The following is a 25,955-nucleotide window of genomic DNA, read 5'->3' as shown; positions in this document are numbered from 1 at the left end:
TACATTGATTTATGTGCTTTGTTTTCTAAATTTCATTAATTCTAAACACAATTCTGCATGTTGAAAAGCTTTAAAATATCTTTTCTTTGGAGAATTTGCTTGCTTTTTCTGTTAATTTTTAGATCTTTAACTCAAGACAAGATTAAAAATAATAAAGACATCCCTAAAATACTAAATGACAGGAGGGAGTGGTGCTAACCAAGATAATAATGGCTTCTGTAGATAACCTCCTTGTGCAGGCACACCAGGCAGGAAGGGCATGTTCTGTGCACAAGAAAAGTCATGATCTTGCAAAGGCTTGACTTTGAAGCATGTGACTTTGGTGCCTTTGAATATGCATGAAGGACAAAGTTAGAAAAGAGCAGGATCAGTTAGGTGCAGTTAGGTTAGGTCCTGCTGCATTCCAGGCTGCTAGTACTGTGCCCAATTCTTTGCATTTCCACTTTAAAGAAAGAACTCTGGAAATATTTCTGTCCAGATGCAAGGAGACCATTATAACTAAGTTTAACTGAACTTTTAGAGGAGTACTGTAGACAGTTAAATGCTGTAGAACTTTATTCCCTCCTTTTATTAACTGTCATCAAGCCTGACAGGTTTCAGAAAGCATTTGGATAATACTCTCAGGTGCATGGTGTGCCTCTTGGGGATGGTCCTGAGCAGGGCCAGGACTTGGACTCCACTCCAGGGGTCCCTTCCAGCTCAGCACATTCCGTGATTCTGTGACCTCTACAGGGCCCCATAGGACACTCAAAGTAGTAGGGGGCAATTGGATCACATTCATACCATCAAAAACCTTTTCCCAGTTTATCTAGGATTTATGATTTCCTAAGCTTGCAGCTGTTGTCAAATACTTCAGAATATAGGTATTTTTAAATATATTCTAGAGAGCACAAACCCTTCAGTTGTGGCCTAATTCAACAGTCTAACATTCCAAATGGATAGATTACGTTTTGAATTCTAGGGTATACCTACAGATATCTTAGTTTCTGGAATTCTTGCCTTACTAATATTTACACCACATAAGGGTACATGATTAAAAGTAAGTTAAAATTACTCAGATTTTCACTAAGTATTTCCCATTTTTCAGGTAACTAGTATAGATCATAATTAAATCTGACCCCTTTGGGGTGCATGCACTGAAGAGCTATTTGCCCTCATGGTTCTTCTAGAAAAAAAGAAGAAATTTAAAAGAATTTTTTAAAGAAGTTACTGCTTCTGATCTTTTCTTATTTAGCTTCACTGTGTCCTTCCTATGAAGGATGTCTTGCTTTTGAGAAAGACTCTTTAAATTTTGCTGTGGCTGTTGGAGTGGTGTGCTGTAAACCTCTGAGTATATGGCTTTGCCTGTGCAGCACTATTCCTGTTCATCCTGAGTAACAAATTTTTACTTAATTTGCAACTATTTACTTTATGAAAAAGGCCCCCAAAACTAGATATTTAAGTTTGAGTAGTCAAAACCACAGTTCTGTACAATTTAATACTCTATTGTAACATATTGATACTAGAGATGTTTGCTACTTTCACCTAAGCAGTCAAATATCAGGACCCTCTATTATATTTCAAGTATAATGGAACAGCTAGCTGTTCCTTCAACAAAATCCTCTTCCTATGAAGATGATGATTCCTGTGATTTCCCATTGTATTTGCACAGCTCTGTGTCTCACAGATGAAATCTGGAATTTCAATACTTCTGTATTTAAGGGAAGGAGCTTTTCATGAGCTTATACTCTGCTTTTGTTTCATTAGCAGTGTATCTGCATTAATACCTCTGTGTGATACAAAGCCAGAACACTGCAGTCTTTCCAGTCACCAAAGATCACAAGTTTGAATAAAGTTTTCCAAGAACTACAGGACTAATGAAGCCAGATTTCCTCCAAATTTGTATTCTAGCCACTGAAAGCCATGAGCCACCTCCCTTCACAACCATAAGGTTTCCTTTGTTTAGTCCTCCCCTACCTGTCTGGGATGGGCAAGAGGCTGGATTGCAGTTTAGTCTTAACTATATGTGTACAGGTTGGCAAGCTGCTGTCCCTTGGACAAAAGCTAAGTGAACACATATCCCTTTCTGGTACGTCACTAGGTTTTATTTGTTCCAAATGCTGTTTCACATGCAGAAACTTGGTATTTTTAGTACTCATGCTCTCAAGTAATATAAGATCAAAATCAACGGCTTCAAAAGTAGCAGGGAGAGTGCAATTGAAAAAAAAAAACCCAGCAAACCCCAAATGAACCAAACAAGCCACCTAAACCAACCAATCATCACTTAAGCTTTGTTTCCTTAGCATGCCAGGACTGTGTCAGACATGCTCAGAGAACAGAAGGGGTAAAGGGCCCGTCATGATGTTCATACATTTGGAAGTTATTTAAAACTGGTGTAATCATTACTGGCCAGCAGTGCCAGAGAATTTAGACTTTTGCTATGCAAAGTCACCTCCAACCCACAATGTTTGAGTTCTAATGTAAGCACTAGCACCCACATCTGATAGGAAAGAGCTTTTGAAATGTGAATACTCTGATAACAGTGGAAGTTGCAACAACTTTTCTTTTAACCAAAAGTACTCAAACACTCAACCACTGAGACATTTTATTTTTCTTTCCCAACTTATGAAATAGTTTTGCAATATTGACAAATGCACAAAAGAAACCCTGCATGTCTGCCAGCCTCTAGGGGAGAGAGAATTTTGTACAGATTATTTCCTTTCTATCAAAGGAAATATTTTGCCCTGATCTCTCCTGTTATGCCACCTGCAGAAGTAAAATGGATATTTTAGAAATGGGTCATATGTCTTTGTGTTTATTTTGATTAGTACAACTTTACACTTTTTGCAGCACGTATCAGAGTATTTTGCCTAGAAAAACCACAATGTGAGGAATTAACATCATCCAATAGCCCTCAAACATAGCTCATAGTGGGCACTCCATGGCTACTTTAAATTGCTGCTGATCTTGACCTGCATGCAAAAGTCTTTTCAGAGTTCTTGTGACCTACCTCCTAGTATTGCACTTTCAAACTGAGGGTGAAGAATTAGATTTAATAAAGTATTCAGTGTATAATTTTTTAGTGATAGAAAGTGAAATAGTTTAGTGATAGAAAGCGAAATACCACCAAAAAATCCCAGCTGTTTATCCCCATTAAATGCAGAGATGGGTAAGATGATGATGGTCACTTTCTTAATAGTTCTTTTACTCTAATGAAGGGCATAAATCATGATCCAGAGAAGGGGGGGGGGGGGGGGGTAGGTGGGAATCACACCTTTGTAGGCACCTAAGACTTGCATTAATTTATATTGATGAAATGGTCAATCCAGAGACTGGTCCTCTGGTAGCTGGCTGGATTAATAAATGAATGTGTACACACTAAACAAAAATCTTTGCAAGTCCTCTAACAGGACAGATAGAACTTCTTCTTTCCCCACTCCTTCTAGCATTTGCATCTAGAGAGCTGATTAAGATAGGTCTTGCCACTTGATAAGTGGGCTTATAGGTGATCTGCTAAATTAGCTTTATAGTCTGGAAATAAACTATAAACTGCCATTAGCCCTGTGCCCATATGTAGTGCCTAGAAGTACCCTTTGCTCTTAGGTTTTCTAGACAGTCTTAGGTTTTTTAGAGAGTCAAATTAACTTTCAACCAGTACCTTTTTTTTCTCCACACAACAGATGTTTATAATGCTTTAGCTGGATAATCCCCCCCTCTCCTGGATATAAACAGAATAGAGGCATGTAGAATTGTGTTATTAAAAGAAGTTTCTGCCTTAACTCCTCATCTTGGCTGCTGATTTCCACCAGGGCATGGGAACTTTGATTTCATTCTGGGGTTTATTTTTAGCTCCTTTAGACCTAGTTCCAACTGTTTGAATAGGAAATTACAATCAAGCCAAAGGTTTCCTGTTTTCCTGCCATTCCTTTCCTCTCAACTATTTCCAGTAGGTTTTTTTTTTTTTTTTTCCTAGTCTTTGATTTCTAGTCTTTTTATCTGGCTAGTCCAAAAGGCAACACTTGAATTTGAGACTGTTAGACATTTTTACTTCTGGTTGGTTTGGTTTTCTTTTTTCTTTTTCTGAATCCCTATGGATATCTTAAAAAAAATTCAGAATCCAGCTGGTGAAATTTCCTGGTTTTCTTCTGGGATGTCTCTTGGTCTTGTTTCAGGTTGTCTCCTAGCTCCTTTCAGCCATTTGATCATATTTAAAAAAAAAAAAAAAAATTGTAATGGGTATGGAGAAAGCAAGCCCAGTTGTGCTGTGTCCCTGGGTGACTACAAAGTCAGAGACAACAAAAAGAGAAGAGATGGAGTTTGCACACTGAAGGATGGGAGGTTAATTTTGTCTAATTTTTCTCTCAGTGTTCTTTGAGAAGAGGTGGCACACCTACATACACTCCTCTTGGGGGAGATACAGGGAAATTATTTGCATTGGATATACAGAGATGTGGGAGAAAAAAATTGACTAACATACAGCAATAGTTATTGTGGTTGAGGTGGGCAGCTATTGCTATGGAGGTGGAAATCCATAGGGAAACTCAGAAGTTACTAACTGCCTCATAATATAGCCTCCATAACATCCAGACAGACAGCAGAGAGGGACTAAATTTGGATCTCAATATGAAGAACTGCTCCTGCCACGTACACAGAACCGTAACTTCTTTGAAGTGGCACATCACATCACTGAGACACACTGTGCTTTTCTACTGCTCTTTCAGCTGGCCCAGATTTGAAGAGCGAGCCTGAGTAGTACAAGTGAACTCACCTTCGCCCCAAAGATACCCACACTGGCCTGCAGGCCACAACCAGCTCTGTATTTCAGGACTCTTGAGGATCCCTGCCAGACTTCCTTGTCAGTCCCTCAGAGCAAGGGGACAGTTGGGAGAGTGTCACTTCTATTCAGTACATCTGTGTAACACAATTAACAGCAATTGGTGGATGAACAGAAAAGTAATGATACTCAAAGCCAAAAAAACTATCCCAACCCTGCATAGATTGCAGTATTATCTCTTTAGTCCCTTCTCATATCCACTCTCAGTGGACAGCTGTCAGTTTTAGTTAAGTCTGATTTAATTTAACGCATATCACACTGGGTACAGGACAGCATATGGACACTGGGGAAGAAGCAAGTTCTGCTGAGAAGGCCACTATTCATAGAATCATAAAATGGTTTGACTTGGAAGGGACTTTAAAGATCATCTCGTTCCAAATCCCCTGTCAATGGGCAGGGACACCTTCCAGTAGTCCAGGCTGCTCAAAACCCCATCCAACCTGGCCTGGAACACTTCCAGGGATAAGGCATCCACAGCTTCTCTGGGCAACCTGTTCCAGTTCCTCACCACCCTAACAGTAAAGATTTTCTCCTAATAACCGCAAGGACCTCTCCCCTTTGCGATCCGAACTATAAGGGACGCCTTGCCAGGGTGCAAAGCTCCTCGGCAGGAGCCGGGCGGGTGTGGGGGCACACGTGAGGCCCCGCGCGCTCCCTCCGCTACTCCGGCAGGGAACGGCCACCATCGAGCCCCGCGCCGGACAGGGCCACAGCCTCGCTCGGCCTCCTGCGGGAGACGCGGGCACGTACAAAGCGCTCCCCACTCTTCCCGGACGCGATGAAGCCCCTCTCGGCGCCCAGCAGTGCTGTGAGTGTCCCGGGACGGGACAGGGGCGCGAAAAGCCGCCACTACGGACCGACCCCTCACAGCGCCCCGTCGGCCTTCTCCCCTCAGGACGGACCACAATTCCCAGAACGCCGCGCGCGGGGTGACGCCAGACGACGGCGGGACTCGGCCAATGGGCGGGCGCGCAGGCACCGGGCGGGGCGGAGCGGCCGGTGGCAGCGGCGGAGCGGCGGCGGGAAGGGCGGGCTCGGGGCTCCACAGCAGCCGCGGGGACGATGCCGGTCCATTCCCGGGAGAAGAAGGAGAATAATCACGATGAGATGGAGGTGGACTACGGAGAGAATGAGGGCAGCAGCTCTGAGGAGGAGGAGACCGAGAGCTCGTCCGTCTCCGAGGAGGGGGACAGCTCAGGTACCGCAGCCGCCCGCAAGGCGGCTCCCTCAGCGCTCGGCGCTGCCCCCGGGACACACCGGTTCCGCCCGGCTCCGGTGGCTGTCGGTGTCCCTCCTTCTCCTCCCCCGTGACCCCGCCCCGGCCCAGCCTCTGCCGCGGCTCGGCGGCGTCTCCCCGGGCCGCCGGCCAGGGCGCAGGAGCGGGGCGGGGCGCACGGGCGGGATCCCCGGGGAGCCCCCTGGAGCCGGCCGGGACCCGGCCATGGCCGCCCGGGCCGCGCCGCTCCGCTCTGCTCCGCTCCGGGCGGGAGCCGCGGGCTGTGCCCTGCTGGGCTCCAGGGCGTCCTCGCACAGGGACTCCTCGCTCAGGTGTCTGCTTAAAGGCTTGGCATATGTACATACATGTGCGTACATGAACACCTGCGTACGTACATATAAGCACGTATTTCCATGCAAGCTCATGAATTCCAGCTAGATGTTTTAAGATCTTTGAGGGGATATTGGGAGCCCTGTCAATACCGCTGGCCTCTTTTGCAAATCACTTCAGCCTCTGCTCAGCTGAAGGTCCCTTCTTTTTTCCATAGTTTCTTCTAGACTGTAGATTTTGAATTACATTAGTAGCTGAAATATAGCTTTGAAAAGATCACTTTTTATATCTCCACTGTGTTGTTAAGATTTTTATTATAGTAGTAATCACTTTCCTTGTGATTACTACTTCCTGTCTTTGATCTTAAAACGTATTTCCAGTTGATAAGCAGTGGGAGTTTGTGGTGCCTTATTTGAATAGTGATGAGGTGCAAGACGGTGGATGGAAAGGAAGTTGGACAGGGTTAGTGAATTGAGAAAAGTCCTGATGTCGATGTGGGCCAGGACCAGTCCTAGTCCTGACATGTGGTTCTGGCAGCTGAAGTGATTTAGTGCTGAGGCCCCTATATCACTGAATTAAAACCATGGAATATGCTGAGTTGGAAGGGACCCAGAAAGATCATTGAGACCAACTCCTGACTCTGCACAAGACACCCCAAGAATCACACCATGTTTCTGAGAGTCTGGGGTTAGGAAGGAGTAAGTGTTTTAAGTGAATGTAGTCTGTTCGTGTTTCTTTAAAACAATACAAGAAACTCTACAGATAATTTTTGTTGCATTCCACAGAGAAGTGGTTTTAAGGAAGTGCTTAAAGTGTGATGATTACAGAAAATTGCATACTTGTCTCAGTGTCTTGACCAATGTGAACATACTCCTTGGAAGCATATTATTTCTACAGACTTAAAATGATTAGTACCCCAAGAAATAAGTCTCAGTTGAAATTAGTAATGATTTTTTTGTTAAATTTGTCATTTGCTTTACTTGCATTCAGCCTTCTTTTTATTTTCTGTCTCCAGTAGATGCCTGAGAAGACAAAAGGTGCTGTTAGAGGAAGCATGATTCATGCTTGAGAGCTGGCACTCTTTCTGTCTTGCTCATTTTGATGTTATGTTTTTGATACAGGTGTTTTATTGACTGGGATATAGAATAGTTTGTTAGGGATGAATTTTAAAAGCCACAAGTTATGCTTACTATCCCGGAGGAGAATTTGGTCATTTTTGGAAGTGCTTTATATAGGCCATAGCTTATTAAAAAAAAAACAACTATTTTAGGTGCTGTTACATTTTAAGTGCTGTGTGGATTTTTTTTTTTTAAACCAGGTTGCCCTAATTATTGTGTTAGACTGCTTGAGTATAGTAGGAAAAAACAGCTGTGATTTTGAAAGTGTTTAAAAGTACCCTAAATACTTTTTACAGTATGAAACTGTATGGTAAATACAGTTTTGAGACAGAATGGGCCTATCAGCAATTGTTTTAATATGAAATGAGCAGTCTTCCACCTCCTGTGGTATAAATTTTCAATTGGAAAGCCATGAAATTTGATCTTAAAACATTTTACTTTTTCAGCAATGCATATTCCATAGTCTGTATGTTGTTTAAGGCCATGAGGAAGGAATTCCATAAGTGGGAAATTAAAGATATGTCAGGACTCTGAAAATCTTCATCATTTTATGTATCCTACTGGAGGAAGATAGAGATGAAACACTTGAAGAGCAACTTGGCATGTGAATTGACATTTAGTATGAATGATAGGTAGAACGAAGACTTCTAAGCAGAAGGTCAAAGACTTTTGAGAGTATTTGTAGCTGAGAGGAGATTGGCGAGAGCTGTGTGTTATTTCTTTATTTACAAGGATGCCAACGAATAGCAATTTCCTTGTAACACAAGTTTAAAATGTGAGATGCAGTCCCTTCCCCTCCAACAGTGGGAGTTCTCTGATCCTCAGCCAGGGTTACAGTTGTAGTTTTCTTTGCTTTGCACTCCCTAAACATACACAAACAATAAAATCCATGTTAATTTAAGAAAAGCTTATGAGTGATCTCCTTAGTAGAACATGCTTAGAATCAAAAGCATAGCAGAACACATTTGAAACATGTTTGAGAATAAAGGGGAAAAACTGTGGCTATCCCAGTGCTTGTTCCTGCTTGGTTTCACTGGGAGTTGCCTTCGCATTTTAAAGAAGCTTTATTTTTGTAGCACAGAAATGCCTTATACAACTGAGTAATATGATTGCCACATTCCTTAAATCTGGCCAAATTATAAATTGCTGAATCGATTTTGGCTTGGATATTGTGTCAAACAGTAAACTAAAACTTTGTTCTTTAATAGGATTTTCTGCCTTATTCTGGGATTATGGTTCTGCCTTACTTTTGAGAACAATATTTTAACATAAATAGTATCTCTTAACAGCCTGATATGCTCTTCCTTCACCCTCCCCATTAGTTGTATTTTTTAAGTTCTGTCTTCAAATTTTCTTCTTCTGCTTTCAAATACTTCAGATTATATTGTGTTTTAAAACTGTACACTGCCCTGTTTGATTGTACTAACAGTAGTTTGAGAGACTGTGCTAGATCTTTAATTTGGACTCATAGCTGCCATTGTAATACTGATTGGTCTTGCTGTGCTGACTGCTGGTTTTCATATCCAGGCAGAGAAGGTTAGTGTATTTTTTAGTCTTAAAAGCTTGTGATGATTTCAGGAAGAAGTGCAGAGAGGGCTGAGTAGACAATCTGATTTAATAAGATCCTTTCAAGCAGCTAGTGGCCCTGAAGCTACTCCTTTTACCTCATCAGCTTTACAAATTGCCATACTGTTTTGCAAAACAGTAAGAATGAAGACTGGCATGCTGTATTCTAGTTGGTTGGTGTTGGAGTTCGTATAGGAGACAGCATACAGCAGTTAAACATGTTTGTTGGAAAAATGTGAATGAGGAAGAAGCAAAAAGCTCAGAGTTGTTTATAGCCTAAAAGAGTGATCCCTGCTGGGTTCAGGATCCTGCTTTGCCTCTCTGTCAGGAGGTAGGATTTTTCTTCCCATGGTAACTGCTTACATAAGTGAGGGCTCCTTAGGACAGTGCCTTCTCTCAAGCATCTGGCCTGTTTGCAGCAGTTCAGTCACAGTTCCTTAGTGCACGGCCATCCCTTCTGCATGCCTGCTGCTGGTTGGTAATGGTCAGCTGTAGCGTAACTGCAGAGGGCTGATTCCTGCAGATACTGCTATTATAAAGCACTTTCACTTATCTGACTTTTGAATATGGTTTAACAAAGCCTTTTTTCTTTCTTTTTTTTTTTTTTTTTTTCTGGGAAGGTTGGGAAAGAGTCAAGAATTTTGTATCTTAGTTTCTCATCTAAGAATCTTAGAAACCTAAAACTAAGAAAACTTAGTTTTCTAGTCTAAGAAAGGCCAATGGAGCTAACAACTGATGTTTAGTAACATTAGATATCTCAATGGCAGTGTCAAAAGTTTTGGCTAAAAAAATTCTATTTATGTTGCTTTATCTGCTCTAGTTAAGTTACAAAAAAAAAAAAAATCAGGGATGTAAATTAAAATAAAATCTGTGAAAAAATTAACTTCAACTATTTTGCTGCATAAAAGCTTACAAACTCAAGTATCTGCAGTGTTCTAGACTTTACAGGTTAAGAAATGTTTCATCAGAGTAATTTCAAATGGCCATTAAAATGAACTGTAGATATTTTTACATTAATATTTCAACTTCAAAGAACTCTTTGAATTGGGCAGGGTGAAACCTGTTTCAAAATTATATGTTATATTTTCTTTAAAGAATATTAATAAAACAAATCTTGAATTTTATATGACAAATGCAACACTGAACTGTGCTTGCATTCAGGGGATTGCTTTTTTTTGTACTAACCCAGGATACACTTGAATTTTCAGTGGTGACTTATAACAGCTCATCCTTAATGGTGTCTTTCACTTGGTGTGATAGACATTGTTTGGTTTTTCTCTTTCATGCATTCTTAGGTATTCTTTGTATTTCAGTCATGAAATTACCCTCTTGAGATCTTACAGTGCTGTTGTTTCCTATTTTGTGGAAGAAGAATTGCTGTTTATGGAGTTTATTCTAGAATTAGGTCTAGGTTTCTTACTTTGTAGCTTATATGCCAAGTAATTCCTCATATTCTGTTTTATGAGAATAATAGTATAAGATAGAAACTGCTCATGGCTATAATTCAGGCGCCCTTCCACATTCACTAGAAACAAAATATCCAGTTTATTCCTTATATATTACATTGCTAATTTTTTTTTTTTTTTGCTCTTAGAAATGGATGATGAGGACTGTGAAAGAAGAAGAATGGAATGTTTAGATGAAATGTCCAATCTTGAAAAGCAATTTACAGACCTTAAAGATCAGTAAGTATTTTAATGTTTCAAGTGCCTCATTTGAGGATCTGTTCCATGAAAATATTGTGTGCAGCTGGTGTTTCTTGTCTTTCATATATGGGGATGCTACTTTTGGAGAAGAGTAGGGACTGGGAATTCTGAAATTACTGGCAGACAGTTGCTCCAGAATGCTTCTGTGTATTCACATATTTTTTTGTTTTGCCTTAAGTATGGTTTTGAAATGTTCCTGTGGAAGGGCTAGTCTGGGTCTGTTGCATCAAACTCCCTAGTAGAACCAAGGAATTGGGATTTTAGGGAAGTTTGAGATTTTGTGTAATTACTTATTCATTCAATATCACTCTCATATGTTTATATATTTGGGACAGATCTAAGTGCATTGTCTTTGCTAAGCAAAAAAAGTTATTCAGAAGTTATTGTCATTTGTATTACAGCCTGTCATCTGTATCATAGAATCATTAAGATTGGAAAATACCTCTAAAATCGTGAAGTTCAACCATTTATCTAACAGTGCCCAGGTCCACTACTAAACTATGTCTCTAAGCACCACATCTATGCATGTTTTTGAACACTTTCAGGGATTTCATCATTTCCTTGGGCAGCCTGTTCCAGTGCTTTGAACACTTTCAGCAAAGAAATTTTTTCTGATATCCAATCTAGGCCTCCCCTGGTGCAACGATTCCTTCTAGTCCTGCCTCTTGTTGCCAGGTAGAACAGGCTGACCCTCACCTTGCTACAAACTTCTTTCAAGTAGTTGTAGAGAGCAGTAAGCCTCCCTTGAGCCTCCTTTTCCTTAGGCTAAAAACCCCAGCTCCCTCAGCTGCTGCTCACAGGACTTGTGCTCCAGACCCTTCACCAGCTCCATTGTCCTTCTTTGGACAAGCTCCAGCAGTGTATGTGAAATTAAATTTGTTTTAACTTCAAGTTAGATGCATCTGTTCAAGATTAAATTGGTGGCATTCTGGCAACTAATTTAGTAAGGTACTTGGTAAGTGAAACTTTGAGAAGAACTGGTCTGTTCATGGGCATATACTTTAATTGAAAACTGAAGTCAGTTTTTATTATGGTTCAGATGCATATTTATATTGTGAGATAGTTCTTTCTACTACAGAACTGAGACATAGAACTTGCTTTGCATAACAGGACATTGTGAGGTCTGGAAATAATAGGATCTGGAAAGAATTGCCCAATAAGAAATTCCTTGCTGCAGTGTCTTGAGAAGACTGCTTGTCCTGCTGTTCTTTGGGCTGAGCATGGAAAAACCTGGGAAATGCAGCCAACTGATGGGTACTGGAGCCAGTTGGTGCTGATTGGTTTGGCATTTGTAAAATTGTCAGCTTTTGAGTTCAGCGTTATTATTCCATCTGTTCAACAGCCTGGACGACTGAATACAATTCGTGGAAACAGGTCTTTAAGGAGTAAATATGAAAGAGGGTGGTCTTGAGAGGAAGGAAGCAAATACTTTTGGGGGCTTAGGGCTTACACAGGGTGTTTGAGCTGTGGTATGTTGAGGAAGGTGTGGCAGAGACACGTTAATTAGTTAAGAGATAAAAGGTATTTGTATGGGCTGGAAGAACACTGATGGTGGGAATGCCAGAAACGGAGCATTAGAGGGAGCTGTGAATAGGGAGGTGATAACATCGGAAAAGTAGAAGAAGATGCATAAACAATGGGACTTTTGTCACAACTAACAGTAGAGATGGTGTAATGACTGGGTCTGCCTCCTCCTCCATTTCAGGGAAGTTGAATTTGGATGTTAGGAGATAAGTAGCATTTACAGTGGTTTGGTAGCATTTATTCATTTTGGACAAATCATTGGTTGAAAGTAATGGATAAATAGTTGTAGCTCATCAACTGCTGCATGGTACCAAGTGCTGATAGCACCCAGTCCATAACTGCTAACACTACAAGTTAGTGGAACACTAACAGCTACAAGTAAGTGGAACTTTATTGAGATTGCAATGTTTGTAACTGATATTACATTAAATTCTTCAAAGTGCAAGCGGATTGAGTCATTGTCTGCCAGAAAATATCAGCTTTTATGAAATGACTAAATTTCAGGTAAAATAAAAATATTTTAATTACTCTTTCTTTTGGCAGGAATGTAAGTATGTCAGAAATTATCTCATGATATTTATAATAGTACACAACACGTAGATTTTCCCAGGAGATGAATTGGGGTTTGCTTCATTAAGCACCTCCATCTCTTTTTCCTGGGTTTATGGTAGTGTGGGAGCAGATACATGAACACAAATATAAATGATCATTTCTATCCCCAAACTATCTTTCTCTCTCATGACATAACCCAGTTCTTAGGTACTGTAGTACCTTTTCATCTCCTCTTCCATGTTGATTCATGTCCTATTATTAACAGATGTGCAATTTTTTTCTTCTTCCTTAGAGATGGAGATATGTTTAACTTTGTCCTTTCTGCACTTCTGATTATTTGCATTTGCTTTTCAGAAAGGCTTAATAAGCATGGATAGTGTTGTTCAAAAAGAAAATATGTATTGAAAAATTCAAATGCTGGCAAATCCTCATTTTGTTTCAGTGTTCCATAGCATTAACAAAGGGATGACAAATAGTTACTTTAAAAATATTTCTTCTAACTTGTGTTTAGTTTTAAATAAAATACATATTTTTATTTCTATTATTTTAAGACTTTACAAAGAAAGATTAAGCCAAGTGGATGCAAAGCTACAAGAGGTCATAGCTGGAAAAGCACCTGAATATTTAGAACCATTGGCAGCTCTACAAGAAAATATGCAAATCCGAACCAAGGTGGCAGGTAGGCATGTAAAATGAATATTGCTGTTTCAAAGTAGAAGCTTGCTATGCATTTTAAGGTCAATCTTTTGTTTTCTTTAGAATTGTTGAAGGAGTGTGTTTTAAAGTTAGAAATACTGTATTTCTATGATTTTAAATATGAAGTAGTTTTTAAGTCAAAATGAATATGTTGCTTAGCTCCTTGCATAAGTTGCCTGATAACGTCATACTAAAAATACAGCTTTTTTAATGTTTCACTTAATAGGTGCCTGTTTTTGTGTAGTAAGAACAAAATTACTGAGTAAAAGCTAATGACTTTTTTAGTCAGAAGGCTTGGGATCAAGTCTACACAATGGTAATTTTTGAAGAGATACGTAGGTGCTCTGTCATGAAATGCTTGCTATCTAATATGATGACATTTTTTCCTGCTCTTTTAGTCTGTGTCTCTTCTACTCTGCTGCTATCCTGTTCTTCTAGGGAAAGAGGAAAACCCTCTTGTCCTTTGTGTTTTTATCTAAGCTGAATTTTAGTTATTAAAACTGATGTTTATACAGGTTTTTCTGCTCATAAAAGAAAGCAAGAACATACATTTTCTTCTTGTATACAACCATATAATCATATGGAATGGTAATGTTATAGGAAGACAAGGTTCTGTACTTCCCTATTGTAAATTTGTTTCATGTTACAGCTTGATTCCATTAGGAGGATTCAGCTGTCTAAGGGTTACCTAATACAGGCTGCCAGAGAGCCAAAAGACAGACACCTGTGATCTCTGTAGACAGAGAAGCTATACCAGTGTATTTTCTAAGAAATTTAGCAGAAACATGGCGCAGGCAAACTGAAAAAGGGCAAGCCATCTTAAACTTTTCATAGTACTAGTGCTGTTTCAGTGTTACCCCATATGTTTTCATTGGTACTTCTGACTTCAAGAATTTGAAATCTTTTGATCCATTGCATTTCTCTCCTTTCCAGGTTTTGCCTGTAATACTTTTTATCAGCTGCTGACCCAGCAGTTCTGGGTTTTAAGTTCTTAGCCCAAATTTACATGAGAAGTCCTAAGTAGCCCACTTGGGCTTTGCAGGAGGATCTCAGTTGAACTTGCAAAAGGTTTGATATAAAAGCAGCCTTTATCCAGGCTTTTCATTTTCAGTTTTAAATGTGGCTGTCCATCAGTACTTTCATGTAGGTGGGTATGGGATATGCATATTACACATTCTCCTGGTTGGTCTTCACCACCATTGAAAAACCATGTTTCAATGTAAAAAAAGCTCAGCTTAAAAACAACGGTTTCCTTGAAGCTGAGAATAGAAAATAGGAGATTTTTTTCCATTTGTCCCCAGCCAAATGACCTTGATAAAATTATGCCATAAAAAGCAAGAGACTGCAGAACTGACTTATTTGCTCTTACTGTTTGAGAGCCCTGACAGAAGTGGGTAATAGCAGGACTTGAGTTCCAGCAGGTAACCCATAAAGACCTACTGTTACCGAAGAAAAGGGAGGCAGTGGTGACAAAACCCCCAAACTAAACTATATTTAGCTAAACTTCAGATATAATTGCATCTGTGTTGGAAAAGAAACTTGTGTTTCTCAGCTCTCTAAGGCACTATTCACACAAAATGTGGATCTTGACAATTACAGTAAGTCAGAAAAACAACTGTTTCTTCTAGAATAGTTCATACCTATATTTTTCAATTTCAGGCAAATAAACAGTGACCTAAATATGCCAGTCAGCCATAAATATTAAGAAAATAAAAGCCAGCATAACATAGCAATGTAAGAAAAGAACATTTTGAGTTCTAGAATAGCATCACTGTGGAAAGATGATTGATGCATTGCTTTATGGTTTATTTTTCAGAGGGATTGCTACTGGTAATTTTGTTCCTCTAGTACTGTATTCATTTATAGTAAGTTGAATTATAAGGAAAGTTGGTTTTGAAAGTTCTTCAGTTGCAAGACACTTGTGTGCAAACTTAACTCCTCAAGTTTCTAATCTGAAGCAAAATAAGTGTTCTCTGTTGAATGCATTGAATATATTAAATCAAGTTCTATTGATGCTTGCCAGATATTACATTTAAGGTACCTGAGTTATTTTTCAGCTGCTTAGTGGACACATTTCCAGAAATGTCTAAAAATGCTTCTAATACTTAGAAGCAGTACCCTTTATCACAAGGTGGCTGTTTTTAAGAATGGAGCAGTCTTGTTAATTAATGTAATTTATTAAGGTCATGACTTATAAAGTAAGTCTTATTCCAAATAATAATTTGTAAACCATTTTTCTTTCAATCAATTTTCTAGCTGTTTTAACCCCCCCAAAACCTTATTTTAAACTCTAATTAGAAAACAGAAGAGGCCATTCAGTTAAGTTTGAAAACTGATAATATTCAGGATAGTTTGAACAGAAATAAGAAATAGACATATTTTCTAAAGTTAGTGTTACCACTGGTGTAATTTATTGACTGACAGGAGAAGCAGTTAAAATAGCATTTAGTTTTTCTCCGATTCCCAGAACTAAGGATTTACTTGTACTTATTTTTATTCTTTAAAGCAGCCAGCCACTTTAAGTGCCTAATGTAATATATATGTATTTTCCACTGTGTGCATGTGTTGGGAATTGCAGGCAGTCTTAAAATAGAATTCTGAAGATAAAGATAAAGAAAGTAATATTGCTGTAATTTGTCTGATTACAGGTATCTATAGAGAGCTGTGTCTGGAATCCGTGAAAAACAAATATGAATGTGAAATTCAAGCCTCTCGACAGCATTGTGAGGTTGTGCCAACTATTTCACATTGATAGCTAATCTCATCTAACTTTACTGTCTGTCATGCTTTTCAGGTTCAGTGCATGTTTTTATAATTGCAGTTATTTGTTATTTGAATGCAATTGCCATGTAATATTTAAGCCTGTGCAAGAGGTTATTCAAAGCATCTAAAAGTTAGAATCATAGAATGTGCTGAGTTAGAAGGACCAAGAATCATACCATGTTGTAGGAGCATCTGGGGATGGCAGGGAGAAGGAACTCTGCTGACCTGAGATATTCTAGAAACACGTGGGTTTATTGCAAGGGTCGTGGGTAAAAAGGGCTTTGCCTTCAGCCACCAGCCTCGGCTGAAGGGAAACCCCAAAGAGAGAGGGAGAGAGAGAGGGTATGAGGTAAAGGAGGTAAAAAAGCTAAGAAGGGTAAGAGAGAGGTAAGAGCAAGAGCTAAGAGAGAGTTAAGAGAGAGGGAGCGGTAAGAGGGCGAGCACTTTATTACAATACATTATATCTCCTTTTGTGTTGAATATTCTAATTTACAGTGACCAACTGGTGTGAGATACAAAACTCAGAAACTTTGCATGCAGCCTATGAGAACTACTATATTACCATATCATCCTATATTCTAAACTCTAAAGACTACTTTTCTTATCTACTTTTTCCCTGATGTCTTGGCAGGGCGGAGAGGGGCTACACCCTTGGGTCCTTTTGTTTTCTGTCCTTCAACATAACTTCAGCTAATCACTGTCTTCCTGCCTGCCATGCCTACATCTCAAAGCTGGCCTTCATTTCTATTTCACTCACAGGTTTTACATCTCCAGTATTTCTTACTAGGCAATCATATTCACAAGCCCTTCCTGTCCCATCTTTCCCAACACCATGTGTCTAGGAGTGCTGTCCAAATACTTACTGAACTCAGACAAGCTGGGACCACTTTTCTGGGGAGCCTGTTCTAGTGCTCAACCACCCTCTGGGTGAAGAACCTTTTCCTGATATCCAACCTAAACCTCCCCTGGCTCAGCTTCAGGCCTTTTCCTCAAATCCTGTCCCTGGTCACAAGAGTAAAGAGATTGGTACCTACCCTTCTACTTCCCCTTGTGAGGATATTGAAGATCAAGATGAGCTCTCCCCGCAGTCTCCTTCAGGCTGAACAGACCAAGTGACCTCAGCTGCTCCTCACACGGCATCCCCTCCAGAGCCTTCACCATCCTCCTGACCCTCCTCTGGACACTCTAATAGCTTAATAGCTTGCTTATATTGTGGTACCTAAAACTGCCCCCAGCACTTGAGGTGAGGCTGCCCCAGTGCAGAGCAGAGCAGGACAATCCCCTCCCTTGCCCAGCTGGCAATGCTGGGCCTGATGCCCCCCAGGACAGGGTTGGCCCTACTGGCTACCAGGGCACTGCTGGCTCCTGTTCAGCTTTCTGTCCCTTTTTGTAGTGCTGGTTTCCAGCCTCTCATTCCCCAGTCTGTCTGTACATCTGGGATTACCTTGTCCCAGATGCAGAATCCATCACTTGCTCTTTTTTAACTTCATTTGGTTGGCAATTGCCCAGCCTTCTAATTTGTCAAAGTCTCTCTGCAGGGCCTCTCTGCCCTTGAGGGAGTCAGCAGCCTCTCTCAAGTTTTGTGTTGTTGGCAAACTTAGTATTCCTTTGAGTGAGTTGTTAATGAAGATGTTGAAAAGCTTTTTATTAGTTTGGCTTTGCATATATGTCTTATATGTCTATCTATATCTATCTATATAGATAAATATGTAATTATATTTTCACTTCAGTTGAGTGTGCTGTCTTTAAGGAGCTAGGATCGCATGCTAAGAAAAGGGATAGAGGGACATGTCATATGCTTTGCGGCTTCTGAAAAAGCTGTTATGTTCCTTCCACTGGTGCCTTAAATTGTCAATATTTAGATTATTGAATTTAGTAATGTAAAAATGTGTAATCTTGCTTTTATAGAGTGAGAAGCTTCTCTTGTATGATACTGTACAAAGTGAACTAGAAGAGAAGATTAGAAGACTTGAAGAAGACAGACATAGCATTGACATTACCTCAGGTAGATGGAAATTCAGTTTGCGGATTTTTTTATTATTTGTTTTTAATCTTCTGCTGGCTATTAATTAGTTGACTGTACACATAGTATTTCTGGTGAATTTTAGGTTATCTGCTAGAATACTATTCAGCTGTAGACTCTGGGCAAGGGGTTGAATTTAAACTTTCATTTTGGTTTAATAGTTGTCAGCATCCCTTGTGTCTTTTGAGAGTATTAATCTATGCCTACATAATCTTGTAACACCTTTATTCTGTTTAGACACAGCATCTCACCAGAAAATGTTATTTTTCATTTGTGGACAATGTTTTCTGCTATAAAAAGAGCTAAGTATGAAAATGCTTCTGATTAATAGCATGTTCTTATTGTATATTTTCAGAATTATGGAATGATGAGCTCCAGTCCAGGAAGAAAAGGAAGGATCCATTTAGCCCAGATAAGAAGAAACCTGTTGTTGTATCAGATATCCTTTTACTGAAATCATAGTTCTTTCTAGTAATGTTTGCAGTCTTATGGCTAATTTTATTACATGTGTCATTAGCATCAAGTTGAAGTGATAATGCATCATCAAAACTGATTCTTGCTTGGCAGACACTATTCTAATTCAGATTAGAGAAGCCATGTTAACACATCCATGCCATCATGAAAATTAAAATTAAGATTCTCTTACCTAGCTACTAGTTTTATGTAGAAAATGTTTCTAAAAGTATCTCAAAGGAAAATAGAGTTACAAGGCAAAAGCAGAATCAAGTTAGGCCATTTGAACTTCACCAACTAACCATATAAATCGCTTTGGATTCTGTGAATTATGAGCTACCTTGCTATTTTAGAGAATATTCCAAATGAAAAATACTACTACAGTATTAGGTATAAAATCTCAGCAAATTTCAGGCAGTTTGTAAAGCTAAAAATCCTTTCAGTGGTGAAGTAAATGAATTTGTTCTTTTTGACTGTAGTTTAGAAATAGTTGTGAACTTGTCAGATCTGTGCAAAGCAAATACCTAGAAATTTTACACAGCTTTTGATTTGTAATTTTTTGCTATTTAGAGAAAAACAGATTTGAAAATGGTTTAAGATTTTTAAAATTTCAAATGGAATTTTAAGTTTAAGCTTGCTCTCCATTTTAGGAGATTTTTTTTTAATTCATAGCATCTTTTGCTAGACTTATTTTTCAGAGATGAAATGGGGAGAAACAAAGTAGGAAATGAAGACTATTGTAATGGAATAGTTGTACTATATGAAATTTTGATTTGAAGTTCATGTATTGTTGTAAATATGCATTTTTTCCTTTGCAGTTGATAGTTTAAGGAAGGGGGCTTTCTGTTTTTTGGCTTATCCTGTTTTTTGGATATTTGATATTCAGATATGTGGTGCTGACCACGCTTTTCTCTTGAAGATACATGTTGTGGAATACTGTAAAAATAATTATTTTATTTAAGCTAGTGTACTAGTGTAGCTAGTGATACTAGTGTAGGTGCTGTTTTGCAATGGTACATTGCAATTGCAATGAATTTTAATTGTAATTTGAATTATTGCAAATAGAATAATTTTTGAACTGTTAGGAATGGAATGGTTGTATCTCAGCTGTTTATCTTACACTGAACTCCTGTAGCCTGAACATCTACATACTATTATTACCTCTTTTAATAATTCTTGAAATGTACTTCTAGGTTGCATTATTCAAAGATGGACGTGTTTGCACTGAGCTTTTACTTTGTATTGGTACACTTTTCGTGGAAGATCTACAGAACAGAGCTATTTATATCTTTCTACAAACATTAGGACATTTTTATTATTTCTGTTTAAAAGAATTTTCCCTAACATTTCCACGTCCTTATATAGTTTATATGTTACAAGACCTTGATATTCTTGAAGACTGGACAACAATAAGGAAGGTAAGATGAAAGGATGACTGCCAGTGACTGTGGATTTAGCTGCGTTCATGTCTAGTCCTTTTGCTACTTAAACGTGTAACTGGATTTCTTACATGATCAAAACACTAAATAGATTTTTATTTCTTCAGTAGTCAGTTAATCCTTTCACTTCAATCGGTCTTATTGGTATTTCTTCTGATTCTACCCAAATCATACAGTGGAATCCATTAAAGGGGTGCAAGAGGATCTCTAAAATGAGGAGTCTGTATTTTTTCATGAAAGAGTGAGCCTAAAGCCTGTGTTAAGTGAATCTGCTTTCTCATAGTTTAGGCTGATTTGATATGAACTATGAACTGATCTGATACAAACTTTATATATAAACTATATTCTATCATACTGGGATAGTCTGATAGAATTTTGCTGTATGAGAAGGTTTTTTAAAATCTCATATGGCACGTTTTCATATAGTAAGGTTTTTACTTTAACAAGATTTCTGTGCTTTGATCTCTCCTTTTTTCACATAAAAATGAGGAGCTGTGTTTTTCTCAGATTACAAGAGAATCATGGTTTATAAGAAGCGAAATTTGTTTACTCAATTGATGTATTTGAAAAAGTAAATCCAAATTTTAGTTGCATAATGCCTGTTTTAGATCTTGCTGTAATGAAATGGTATCCTTGCCTTGCACCTGCAGTCAGAAAGCTTCCCCTAGTATCCTAGTGCTTCCCAGTTTATGGAATAGCAAACCACTTAGGTGAATTCAAAAACTTGGTGGGGAGTTGGCTCTGAGTCAGTTTCTATCCTGTTTTTTTTCCCTGTACTGATTTCCTAAACAAGAAGTAAAATGTGACCTTTATGTGAGAACTTGTCTGACTTTTCTCTTTCTATCACATCAGAAGAAGAGACACAAAATATCTTTCCCTCAGGTTCTTCTCTGTAGTTTTACATAATTTTAAACAATAGCAACAAACACAAGATCTACTAGGGTTTTGCCTTTTCTGGAAATAATTTAAAAAATCTCCAGAAAGCAAACAAATCAACTCCCAAAAACCCTTAAGTGCTTTTTTTTTTTCAAGGTTATGTGTGGTCTGGAGTTTGCATGAAGTAACATTCGTGAGCTTATAACATATAAATTAAAAGATTAGATTGTTCATGTAGCATTTTCTTTTTCATAATGAGTTAATGTAATTTTGTGTTTTCTTGACAGAATTACATAAGACCATTATTGAGGATTTAATTTAGAAAAGCTTGAATTATTGAAATCAAAACTTAATAAAGGTGATTTTTTCACCCACAAAATGCCTTTTTATTTTGCTACCGAGTCACCATTGAACACATTTTTATTTTAGAATTCTCATTGTATTTTATGCATGTAAATGCAAATATTTACTTGCATATAAAAGCAAATACCACTGTGTGTTGCTCCACAACTAAAGCAGGCAGTTAAGACAAAATGACTCTGCCTGCTGACTAACTTGAATTTTCTTTTGTGTTTCAAGGCAATGGCTACCCTGGGGCCACACAGAGTAAAGCCAGAACGTAAGTAGACATGGTCCAGTTTCACAAGACTAAACTTGCTGTGTACAATGATGCAAACTGCGTCCAGGCAGATTGTATTTATTATAGTACTGGGGTACTGATGGGGGATGTGATGAAATAGCTGGAAAATGAGGCTTTTGTCTTTCCCCTATCTCAGGTTCTGATACCTGTAGCTTGATTGATTGATTGCTGTTGTTTCTGTTGACACAAATTCTAGAAAATTATCAACAAAAGTTCAGGCTTCTAACAGTGGTTTACTTCATACTTACATTCTTATTAGCAAGCTATGCCAGTGTTTGCACAAGATTAAGCAGAAAACTGAGAGCATCTGGACCTTACAGGTGCATTTCAAAGGATGCTCACACTGACTGCAAGCTACAACCCTGAAAAAGCAGAGCTGTGGGGAAGGAGTGGTATTCATATTTGGCACTGAAGTGAAAAGCGTGTTCTTGCTAAGTAAAATCACATATTTGGAGGTGAGGAGGAAAAGGAACAGTAGGCACGTAGGTGATAGCTTCTATTTGAAAATGGAAATATAATTTTTAATTGTCTGACTGGAAATAAAAAGGTATATTGCTTCCCATTTTCATGCAATTATTAAGAGACAGACTACTTTTGGAAAAAATGTGTATTTTATGTAAGTAACTTGACGAAAATGTATTTTACCACCTAATTGATTTCTGTGAAGTCAATATTAAATCACTTTTATTGCTTAATTTAGCACCTGTCAAATTAGAAAAGCATCTACACAGTGCTAGATCTGAAGAAGGAAGACTCTATTATGATGGCGAATGGTATGGACGAGGGCAGACGATATGCATTGACAAGAAAGATGAATGTCCTACAAGGTAAACATGATTCAGTTTATGCAGCTCTGTACATTCATGTTAAGCAATAACTAGGATGATGGCATGTAGAGTAAGGTCTGTGTGGAAATACTGCCACCTCAGTGACGTTTACTAGTTCACCTTGGAAGACAGACATTACCAAAGATGAGTGCTGACTTGTGAAACAGGCTAGTAAAGGTTGGAATTGGCTGAAGGGTTGTCAATGTCTCAAACAATTTAAGCTGTTACTACTTCCTTATAACCTTTGAGTAATTTTTTCTAGTATCTTGAGTATTTGTTGCTTTGAGAATTTGATCTGTTGGCCCACCCAAAAATGCTTAATTATGGAAAAACGCTTTATGCTGTTGAAGATAAGCTTTATTTTCCATTGGTTAGTGCACTGAAGGAAGAGAGGAACTTTTTAATTGTATTTGCTTCTCTTAAGAAAGAAAAGAAAAGAAGACTGTTATACATTGGAACAGTCTAAATATCAGAGTTCAAATTTGGTTGAACATTTAAGATCTACGAATGTATTTTCTCTGTATGGATAATATTTGTAAATTCTAAAACTCTGAGTGTATTTTAAATTGAACGTATATCTTACCTTTTACTGAATGGGGCAAATAAATAAAAGTCCAGTGTTGATTAAGTATGTACATGTACTCAGGAAATTGACTTTTGATTTCATATGCCAGTAGTTTATTGTAGAACTGGCTGTTTCTCTTCTTCCATGTGGATGGTGAAGAGGAGCAAATTTTGTTGATTTTGGTGTTCAGGGCTGAAACAGGAAGGTAATTTAGTAAACTATAGATTGTTTCTGAAATTAAAAAAGCTTTGGATCAATTTAGCAGAACACAGCAGTGGTACTGGACCAAGTAAAGATCTTAGTATCCAGTGTCTGACAAAAGCCAAAAACGGATGCTTAACAGGGCAGTCATGCAGTGGAGCTTTCCTGGGCTTTCAAGACCCCTGCAACTTTTGTGACTAAAGGGAATTGGCAACCTCATTATGAAATAGATCTTTGTTCTATTAACTGTTCTAATCTTTGGTTTTGTGCTTTCTGTTTTCCCCATCAATCTACTTGAAAAGGTGTTTTTTTCTGTGGGGTATGGGGAAGGAATTTCGTTCACTATTGGTGTTAAAGGTTACCACAAGGAGCATAAAAGCAGGGCTATTTAACAGAGAAACAGTTTACAGTTTATTTCTTATGGTTTAGTATAATGAGTATGAGTTGAATACATTTTGTGCTTTAAATCATGGCTTCAGGTTGTTCAACTTTTTTTCAAGTACTTCATATTCAGTGTAATTTCAAGGCCTTTCTTGTTTTTTCTTACTATGGTTAGTTTATCGTTGTGTTTTCTCTGTGTAACTGTTGTTCTTTTAAACAATTAAAATATTTGTACCCCTTATGGTTTTCTTTTAAGAGAATAAAATAGATGGCTGAAACATTAGCTACCTTCACTAAAGACACCTGCAGTTCCAAGGAATTCTGTTAAAACTATCCTTATATTGGTGCTGGTATCTTTTGGGCTTAGCATTTACAACTAATGCATATTTTCATTTGCTGTGTGAAAATACAGCTGCAGTTTTGAGATTATTTTTAGCTTATAAGCTTTCTAAAATCTTCTTGTTTTTCTTCCCCTGACCCTTCTTCCCTCATTTTCTGTAGTGCCATAATTACAACAATTAACCATGATGAAGTTTGGTTTAAAAGACCGGATGGAAGCAAGTCTAAGCTGTATATTTCTCAGCTACAGAAAGGAAAATATTCAATAAAGCATAACCACAACTGACCATTGCTCACTGGATATGAAACAAGTGGTATTGCCATGCGTGATGTGCCATGGGGTGAAAATTGTATTTAATAGTGTTTTGTATTCCTTATATATTTACAGCAGTATCTAATGTGTATTGGTCGTGCTGTATGTAAGCTTCATATGGACGGCCTTCAGAAACCTGAGGAGGGTAAATCCTGTTAACAGACATTTTGCCTCTAAATTGGGTCCAGTGCCTAAGATATGAAGTATGCTCTTCAAGTATAATGCTTCAAAACTTATCATATTTGTAAACTGAAAAAAAATTTCTTTTTCCATTGGTGACCAATTGGTGTGAAAAAATGATAACCATAATTACCAGCAACTCACTTTATTTTCGGTGACTGTGTCATGCTTCTCTTGTGGATGTAAATTTAGCCTGCTCAGCTGTTGCTTTTGAATAGATTGTAACATGCATAGGCATTCTTTCATCCAAAGTGTGCTGATTTAATATAATTATTGTCCTCAACAGCTCCACTAGTGCTGATTGTATTATATTTTGTAAGTTTTACTATATTGCTTGTAATGAGACAAAGCCAATATTTTGAACTATGTTTTTGAAGAGCACTTTTCTAGTGTAGGACCCTATTCTATAGCAGACAAATCATTGGTGATGTTTGTTCTTGATTGCCAGCAAAATTTATGCATAAGGTAGACAGTGTTGCTCCAACCTGTGTTATATATGTAGCCCACAAAGAAGGACTGGAGGGATGGTTACATAAATGCTGTTGCATGGCCTGCATGTTTGGTCCACAGTTGTATGAAATATGATGATTTTTTGTTAGGAAAGGAAAACAGTTCCCCAGGAAGTCATATATCTGGGAGAATTTATATCTGGGAGAATGGGTTTTTCACCAAACACTATTTTCAAAATTTCTGTACCCCATTTCATCTTATTGTACACCGGAAGTATTTCATGCAACTTAGGAAGCTGAATATCTTTTAAAGTCTTGCTCTTTTAGCCACAGAGAAAAAGTCCTAAATGCTTGATGTTACTGTGATGTGCTTCGAGCATCTGGAATGATAGATGGGATTGTTAAAGAATTGTTAATGCGTTGGTTATGTGCACTTTAATCTCCACTTATGATGATTTCTTCTTGGAGAAAATAAAGCTTCCATTTGCTTTAAATGATCACAGCAAATAAATTTTTTTATTGTAACATATAAATTAATCATCTCTTCTAGTGCAGGGTGGTAAGTACTTTCCAAATGCCAAATCAGTTTCGCTGAGTGATGCTTTTCTACAATTGTATGACATTATAAATCAAATGTACATAAAGTATCGATTGACATGTTGGCTTTTAACAATATGAACTGTATGTATACAGTTGTTTGATAAACTTTTTGTAATTAAATATTTGCATTTTTTAACTTAGTATATAAATAAATGATCTGTGGTAGTGGACATCTTTTATGTTGTTTTGCTCTTTGATTATCTAGCCTTGTTGGAATTGTTGATGTACCAAATGGCAAAGGGAAATATTTTCAAATAATCATAAGACCTAAAGCTTTTTAAAAAAAACTTTTGACTTGCACTTTTTTCTTTTTATTTTTGAGAGTTTGTCTGTATAGATTTTGCTTGTTTTTACAAACTTTTACAAAATAATTCATGGAAGCTTT

At 38.1% G+C, this 25,955-nt stretch overlaps 1 protein-coding gene across 1 annotated transcript; it reads left to right on the top strand.

Annotated features, from left to right (window-relative positions):
- Positions 1-5,815: 5,815 nt before the first annotated feature.
- BRMS1L (BRMS1 like transcriptional repressor) lies at positions 5,816-25,748 on the top strand. Its single transcript, XM_083862870.1, has 10 exons — positions 5,816-6,011; positions 10,638-10,728; positions 13,377-13,504; positions 16,170-16,249; positions 18,193-18,289; positions 18,663-18,746; positions 20,114-20,178; positions 21,655-21,694; positions 22,416-22,542; positions 24,191-25,748. The coding sequence occupies exons 1-10, from the start codon at positions 5,876-5,878 to the stop codon at positions 24,312-24,314; spliced, it is 972 nt and encodes a 323-aa protein (XP_083718996.1). The 5' UTR covers positions 5,816-5,875; the 3' UTR covers positions 24,315-25,748.
- Positions 25,749-25,955: the final 207 nt, after the last annotated feature.

This window comes from Zosterops lateralis (genome assembly GCF_965231275.1).
Source record: "Zosterops lateralis genome assembly, chromosome: 6".
Taxonomy (NCBI): domain Eukaryota; kingdom Metazoa; phylum Chordata; class Aves; order Passeriformes; family Zosteropidae; genus Zosterops; species Zosterops lateralis.
The sequence above is the reverse complement of the archived record's forward strand: the minus strand, read 5'-3'. Positions and strand labels throughout refer to the sequence as shown.

Excerpts from the sequence above, each read along its gene's own strand:
- BRMS1L (XM_083862870.1), top strand. The coding sequence starts at position 5,876 with ATGCCGGTCCATTCCCGGGAGAAGAAGGAGAATAATCACGATGAGATG. Across the intron at positions 13,505-16,169 it reads AATCCGAACCAAGGTGGCAG|GTATCTATAGAGAGCTGTGT; the intron begins GTAGGCATGTAA and ends GTCTGATTACAG. Across the intron at positions 18,747-20,113 it reads GAAACCTGTTGTTGTATCAG|GTCCTTATATAGTTTATATG; the intron begins ATATCCTTTTAC and ends TAACATTTCCAC.